The sequence below is a fragment of the Maniola jurtina genome, chromosome 22 (assembly GCF_905333055.1).
Source record: "Maniola jurtina chromosome 22, ilManJurt1.1, whole genome shotgun sequence".
NCBI lineage: Eukaryota > Metazoa > Arthropoda > Insecta > Lepidoptera > Nymphalidae > Maniola > Maniola jurtina.
The window spans coordinates 3,764,313-3,772,500 of NC_060050.1; the positions used below are offsets into that span (position 1 = coordinate 3,764,313).

General features: G+C 37.8%; 1 protein-coding gene across 4 annotated transcripts in view; it reads right to left on the reverse strand.

Moving 5' to 3' along the window:
- LOC123876870 (tubulin polyglutamylase ttll-4-like) overlaps positions 1-8,188 on the reverse strand; it is a 30,973-nt gene that overhangs the window by 14,808 nt on the left and 7,977 nt on the right. For 3 of the 4 annotated variants that reach the window (XM_045923261.1, XM_045923263.1, XM_045923262.1), the window contains exons 4-6: positions 1,728-1,909; positions 880-1,100; positions 239-316 (exon numbers count right to left, since the gene is read on the reverse strand). In XM_045923261.1, coding sequence (XP_045779217.1) covers positions 239-316; positions 880-1,100; positions 1,728-1,909 — 481 coding nt within the window. The remainder of the gene's footprint in view (positions 1-238; positions 317-879; positions 1,101-1,727; positions 1,910-8,188) is intronic. The other variant, XM_045923260.1, reaches the window with a different exon arrangement.

Here is an 8,188-nt window from a genome sequence, read left to right on the forward strand (position 1 = left end):
ACTACGGTTGATTTGTAGATGCGTTTGCACATAAGCTCGAATTTAATCTAAGCTAAATAATATACTATGATGCTCATGTAACCAACCTATCGCTAATATTTCAGAATTATGTTTGTCTAAAATAAAAATCGGCGTACTAAATAAAGCACTCGGCAAAACTAAACCGTCTAATCCAAATAAATATTTTGATACTAAGTACAACTATTTCACATTTAAACTTTAGATCTTTGCAAATAACCTTTGCGCGTGGGCACACTTTTGAAGGGATTAGTTGTGTGTAAAGTAGTCAAAAAATGTTGATCCTTATTGAGACGCTCTGAAAAATGTAATCAGATTCTTATATCAGTTCAAACTGTTGCTCATCCTATGAGAATATCTTAACTTAAATGACGTGTCTAAATTTATTGCTAAAACTATGTCTTTCTTAATGATTCCTGCAGATCAACTAAATTAAGATACAACTAAATTTAGATCACCTTCGATTTTATTTAAATGGTAATCTTGACGGATCACTACTCGACCATTTTCCTTTCACGAATGAAAACTCTAGCGAGATTTAACTTCGTCAGCGCCATCTAGTATGCGAAATACGCAATTTTTTTATGAATATTTACCACGCTAATCATGACTAATCCCCTCCAACTAAGCGTCAAGCTTGTGCTAGGAGTAAGTACGACAATAGTGCAACGGTTGGGGTTTGAACCGCCGACCTTTCAGGATTCAGTCTGGTCCGCAACGGTTGAGCTTTTGAGGCTATTGGTTGGAATGATTATCTCGTAAGAAAATTCTAGCACGATTTAACTGCGTGCAGTGACATCTAGTTTGTCTAATGCGTAATTAATGTGATAATGTCACAAAATAACCAAAAAATTAACTCACCTTTCGATAATGCTTTCTTAGGTGACACAACAGTGCCATTGAGTTTGCTAGTGATTTTAACCATAGATTGGTTGACATGATTGTGGTCTACATCGTTGGTGATGATGGGCGCAATTGTCTCTGTTTTCTGCGGATTGTGATTGTCTATGACGGCGTGCGCGTCTGTCTCCATGTGCCATTGTTCTGTATAATCGTCTGGAGAAGGCGATCTGCTTATTGAGCTGAAATAAAAACAGATTGTATTATATTACTTTGACACTGACAAATGGCCTTGGCCACAAATTTAAAGTTGCTCAGCGAGCTACGGAGAGAGCTATGTTATGAGTTTCCCTGAGGGATAAGATCCGAAATGAGAAGATCCGCAGGAGAACCAAGGTCACTGGCATAGTCCAAACTATTAGCAAGCTGAAGAGGCAGTGGGCAGGCCATGCCTGTTGTAGAGACGAGAGCCGTTGGAGCTGGAAAGTCCTTGAGTGGAGACCACGTATAAGCAAGCGTAGTGTGAGACGCCCTCCAGCGCGATGGACCGACGATATAAAGCGGCTGGCGGGAAGTGGCTGGATGAGGAAGGCTGAGAGCCGGGTGTGATGGCGCTCTTTAGGGAAGGCCAATGTCCAACAGTGGGCATCTACAGGCTGATGATGATGATATTACGTTGTGTCGCGTTGTCAGAATTCAAGGACTTTGTCAAACAGTGAACGTCGGCTGATGATAATGATGACCGAAATAAAACTTAAAGCTTACTCGGGGGAAATTGCGTACTTAGCGGACGTTTTCCCTAACTTTTAAATAACTACAAACCTGACATTGGCTAATCGTTTAAAGCCAGAAGAAAAAAAAAAGCTTACTTGTCGGCCTCGACGTCAAGCACATCGACCTTGCTGTTGGTTTTCATCTTTACGGACTTTTTCGTCTTGGTCTTCTTCTTCGTCTTGGCAGGCTTCTTGGCGACGGGGATCGCGGTCACGGAGCTGACGGGCAGCGCCGGGCTCACGGCCGGCCGGGTGGGCGTGTGGGTGTCCTGACGAGGCTGGGGAAGAGGTAAAATAATCTATTTTTTATACTTAATCGATATAAATTAAAATCGATTATTTTTTAAAATAATCGATTAAAATAAACATCGATGTTATATCGATTTTTAATTCAATTGGTTATTTTCACACTGACTGAATAATTATTATGAGAGTTTTTGTGCGAGACGCGTGCCATTAACGTAAATGGCAAAAATAACATGTCGTCCCAAGGTTCTGTTAAAAAAACTTCACTTCAAAATCACTGGCATAAGCCGTTGATATAATCCTTACAAATAAAGAAAGAATTTAATTTGTTTACATAAACAAATTTTGTTTGCAATATGGGGTAATTTAATAAGGCGTAGGCGACAGCTTCATAAAAATAAATGAGAAATAATAATATCGTTCATAATGAAATTTTATGCAGTATTAGCTGATGCCCACGACTTTGTCCGCGTGGATTTACGTTTGAGAAAATTCCGTAGGAACTCTTTGATTTTCAGTAATAAGAGTAGCCTACGTCACTTTTCAGATATTAATTTACGTTATTAAAAGACAAACCATACATAGTTTCGCATTTATAATATGGGTAGTGATATACCAAAAGTTGCCGGCTTTTTTTCACCTGAGAATAACCACTAAGTTACTTTACACACCTCAAACAATGCATAAGGCAGTTGTTCTACAATTTGCGTGGAATAAATGATTTGTAACGGTAGTAGTTGGTTTCGCGCTAGTTAAGATGGTATCCGGAAATGCTTGTTCACGATACATGTGCTGGCGCCAGCTCATCGAGGTTGGTATAAAACAAAATGCACCAATGCAATGATTCACATAATATATCACTCAACATTACAGTTAGATGCGTTTACTAGGGCTGCCAACAAATAATAGACTGTATGTGAAATTATATTTCATTTGGTCAAAGAGCCAGTCAAATTCAAATAAATTGATAACTACGATATTGATCTATGAGCAAACCGAAGAGAAGTAAGTACTGAAAATTCCCGTTCGAGAGAGAGAGATAGAGAGAGAGAGACTTACAACAGCTTGAAAAAAGTGGTGAAATCCAGAAAAAACAAAACATCACAAAAATCTATTGTTTAAAAAGTACATAAATGTACAGACAAAACTTCGAAATAAATAAAGCATTCTCAACGAAATAAATAACATAACTCAAAATTTTAAAAAACCTCCGACACAAAACCATCTAGGTATAAGAAAACTAGAAAAGAGCTGATAACTGTCAAACGGCTGAACCGATTTTCTTCGATTATAGTTAAGAACACTCTCGATCACGCCAAGCCACCTTTCTAACAAAAAAAACTAAATTAAAATCGGTTCATTCGTTTAAGAGCTACGATGCCACAGACAGATACACAGATACACACGTCAAACTTATAACACCCCTCTTTTTGGGTCGGGGGTTAGAAACAAATAAGAGTATACAATTAGATAGAAATGAACAATTGCCGCTTAGCTCAAGGTGTTAAATATAAATCAAGGAACGAAAATTAGGAAAAAGCTCAATAAACATGAATAAAACGCAATAAAAAGAAGGTTATAAGTAAACCTGTCGCCACTCACACCTGCCACGTGCAAATGACAGGTTAAACAATAAAACGCTACAATCTAATGGAGACGGTATTGAAAATAGAAATAGAAAAAAAAAACAACATAGAACAAATTACCAGAACTCCGCAGTTCCAAAATACAGACGTTTTTTGGCAACCATCACTGGAGTGTTAAGCAAATCACTTTCATAAAAAAAAATCTATTCTATTATTTCCACTGCACAATAAACGCACTATCCATTTGTCACAGTTATTTTCTTAGTCGTCTTAAAAACATGTCAAGGTTTCGAGAAACCTGGATCACGAATGTCTTTATTTTCTGAACTTCTCAATAATAATACACGCAATTAAATATTTCAAATAACTTGTAGCCGCAATGTGCTTCCATTAAAATTCCCAAAGCTGAAGTGATAGACCAAAACGACGATGTCGCTACATATTCTCAAGAAACTAGCTTGAAGCACAAAGTATAGGGTTCGGACGACTGCCCGTTTCCAATCGTGGGACAGAACTGGCTAGATTAAATTAAAATATTTTAAAAAAGCTTGGATAAAAATGTGCACAATAGATCGATGCTTGAAGCACAAAGTATGGGGTTTTGGGAAGTCATCGGACGACTGCCCTTGTCCAATCGTGGGACAGAACTGGCTAGATTAAATTATTTAAATTTAAAAAAAAAGCGTGGATGAAAATGTGCACAATAGATCGATTAAGCGTCGAAACGGCACGGTATTAATGCCTCGTATTGACATTTCGCACAATTGGCATAACGCCCGATCTTGTGAATTGCTACTGCAATAATCTTAGTGCCTGTACCCACTCACTCACAAGTTTTCTAGTAGAGTCAAGCTATTAAATTAAATCCTCTACCTAGTCTATCCAACACTAGCTTCTCCTTTTAGCAAAGGTTGCCTGGTAGAGATTGCTCTAAGCAATAAGGCCGTCTTTGCACACTATTATTGTTTTCTGTTTTCTTTTAGTGTTGTGTTCCTTTTCATGTTATTGTGTGCAATAAAGATTTCATCTATCTATTTATCTAGTCCTAGTGTTACGAAAACCCTCTACTTAGTCGAGTTACCTAATGGCGACGGAACAAAGATCCGAAGACTAATATCGCTGGTGCTACCCTAGCCCCGCTTATTATGAAATTCCCGAGTCAAAGTTTTGACACGAACGCCCTAGGAAAGCCACGCTTATTATACCTTTTAACGATTTAAAGCTAGGAAAGTTTGTTCGTAAAAATGTATCTTATGTTTTCTAACGTATTGTAACTGTTTTTTTTATTGTGAGGTGGATGGATGACAGGTATCGAACCCTCGACCTCCGAACAGTGGACCACGTCTTAACCATTCTCTGATAAAACTCTTCAAAACGTCTCTGACATCATGCCACGGTTTTTCGTATATTAAGTCATTAAAAAACCATGAGGCTATCACCGCTCTAAAATAGGAAATTATATTAGTGCAAACTGAAATAAAACCTGTTTGTAAACTGTAACAAATACAAAATCGTATTTTTCAAAATTTACAACTGTAATAATTAATAGGGCTGCGTTTTTACCCTTTGGTAACCCTAAAAAGCATCTGAAGATGCGCCACACTTGTCTGGATTTGTTATTGACTATTGTGCAAATACCTACCTAACATAACTTTGCAGAAAGTATCACGCTTTCGTGATGAATGACTATTTAAAGATCAATGATGTATGGTCAGTGAATGACGAATAGTAAACCGTAAACGCCACGTCACACGAGGAGCTGTAACGTTCCTCGTCATAACACAAGAATTCACTCGTGAACAAGTAGAGATCATTTTCGTAACACTAGGTCATCTATTTTCGGAGAATTTCGTCGCTATGTGATATACGTAACTAATAGGAAACTATGAAATGTGAAAATTTACACGTGGATGAAGCTTTTCATTTATTTTTATTACAAAAATGAATGTAAATTTATAACATACTAGAGGATGCCCGCGACTTAGTCCGCTTGGATTTAGGTGTTTGAAGATCCCGTGGGAACTGTTTGGTTTTCCGGCATAAAAAGTTGTCTATGTCAATAACATGGACGCAAGATACCTCAGTACCAAATTTCATACAAATCGGTTGAGCGGTTGAGGAATCCCGTGGGAACCCTTTGATTTTCCAGGATAAAAAGTAGCCCATGTCCGTCCCCGGGATATAAGCTAACTCTGTACCAAACGTAAGTATCGGTTAAACTGTTGGGCCGTGCAAAGATAGCAGACAGACCCACTTTCGCATTTATAATATTAGTATGGATATTAGTATGGATTTTTCGCTACCTCTACGAGAACCAAAGTGACTCATATAGCATAAAGGATTAGTAAGCTGAAGTAAACTATGGGACGCGTCCGTAAGCCGCGGCTAATAAGGTGTGCAGTCCTTTGGGGTGTGCAGTCCTTTGGGACGCGGCTTAGGACGTCCGAACGCTAAAGGTTACGTACGCGACACGTCCGATAGTTTATACTGTTCACTACCTACTTAGACATGTATTATATCCGTCGAGATATACGTATCTCCATGGATATAATACATACCACGACTGTCAGCCGAGTCCGATAATGTGTTTTAGTAAGCAAGTCATGTCTGTCGCAAAACCAACAGCCGCTAGGGCAGATGTATTGTTAAGACCGCGTACAAGAAAGCGCAGTATAATCCCACTTGCTGGAACGATGTCATCAAGAAGGTGAGGAGAAGCGGGTGGATGAGAATGACTGTATGTGGTCGCGCACCCTTAATATGCCTATGCCCAGAAGTGGACGCATACAGACTAATGGATGGAAACTAATGCACACAACCACTCAATAGCGAAACAATACGTCATTATTTAAACACAAAAAACATTAATTTCACTGACCTTCAAACACAATCCATCCATACTAATATTATAAATGCGAAAATGTGTCTGTCTGTCTGCTACGTTTTCAAGGCCCAACCGCTGAACCGATTTTAACGAAATTTGGTACAGACTTGGGATATATCCCGGGGAAGGACATAGGCTACTTTTTATCCCGGTAAATCAAATAGTTCCTACGGGATTTAAAAGAAATCGAAATCCACGCGGGCGAAGCCGCAGGCATCCCCTAGTACTGATATAAAGTTGTAAACATTTCTTACACACATTGGAACTCTTATGAATGTGTTCTTTATCGATGGTTGCAAGTGTCTACTTACTGTACTTATTACTATTGTCATAATGCTAACGACTTATTCGTAAAATTATATCGTTTTCTTTAACTCTCCGATTAACGATAACTCTTTATAACGCAATAAAACACTCGGTCCCTTCAATTTCGCTATACAGAGTTTACAGTTTGTAGTTCCATCTTTTTGACATTAGTCCCTATAGAAAAGGAAGAAGACAGTACTTTCGAACGTATTAGTTAAAGATTTGTTTTAGGATTATTAGCACCAATGTCAATTAATCAAAAATAAATCGGATGTCGGATTATCCGGCATGGTACCGATAAAAATCCAATTAACGATAAACGCTTTTGACACCAGAGGTTTGGATTGTGTGAAGACAAAATACAACAGTTTAGTATTATCTTGAAATCGTCGTCTATATATATGTAAATAAAAATATGTTGTTGTCTTCATTATAAATGACTCCATTGAAAATTCTTCAAATTCTTGAGCAAACCATTTGAGTAAATATTAAATTACTTGAAACGTGTTGGCTCTTCCAACATCAATGCTTGAAACATTATACATTATGGATGAAAATTTTCTTGGCAGTTAGTTAAAAATCACTTATTCCGAGTTCTGACTTCATCATCATCATCCATGCAGCCGGTCCACTACTGAGCACGGGTCTTCTCTCAGAGAAGGGTTTAGGCGTTTAAAATAATAATAACATATAGAACGCATTATTTAAGAAATTAATTTCTAAAAGAACTTTTTTTACTAGCTGTAGGTTTGCTTAAAGTACCTAAATTTTATCATTGTATCCTAATCATCATTCCATCGCTAACAATTATGGAGAACTCTCAGTCATGCAGGTTTCCTCACGATGCTTTCCTTCCTTAAAGCAAGTGATATTTAAATGCTTAAAACGCTATAACTTTGTTTGAGGTGCATGTCCGGAATAGGAGGGGTGATATCTTAACTATTACGCTAGTACCGCTACGGAAGAAGGTGCGCCTGCGTAATAGTTGACTATTCACACTTATTTTGAAAGTACTGGCAGCTGGCATTTAGCAGTAAATATTAGAAACTAGGAAGCAAATAAAAATAAATCAAATCAAACTACTTACCGAGTGACATAGCTTCAATATAATCTTTTTCAGCGATCGCATGACGATAATAATGGATATGTTAATTTAGCGATATCTTACGGACCACTATTTTTAGCCACTAAAACCGTACACACATTCCTCATGGCTAACACTCGCACAATCTTAACTTTTGCCGAGAGAACTTTTAAGAAACATCTGTCGTTACTAAGCGTTGGTTACTAAATCGCTAAACTTTGAAAACAATTTCATAAGAAAAACTTTCGGGCGACGTCCGGATTTTTTTCACGATTGTGTAAAACTGTAAACAATTTACGAGTAGGTACCTACGTAGCGTTAATTTTCGTAGACTTTCAGCACGCGACGTAAACTTTTTATTGAAAAAAAAACCGTCGAAAATAATTTCGTAAAACTTCCGCGACTCGTCAGATGCGGCGTACGATTGTGTAAATCTGTAAACAATTTACAT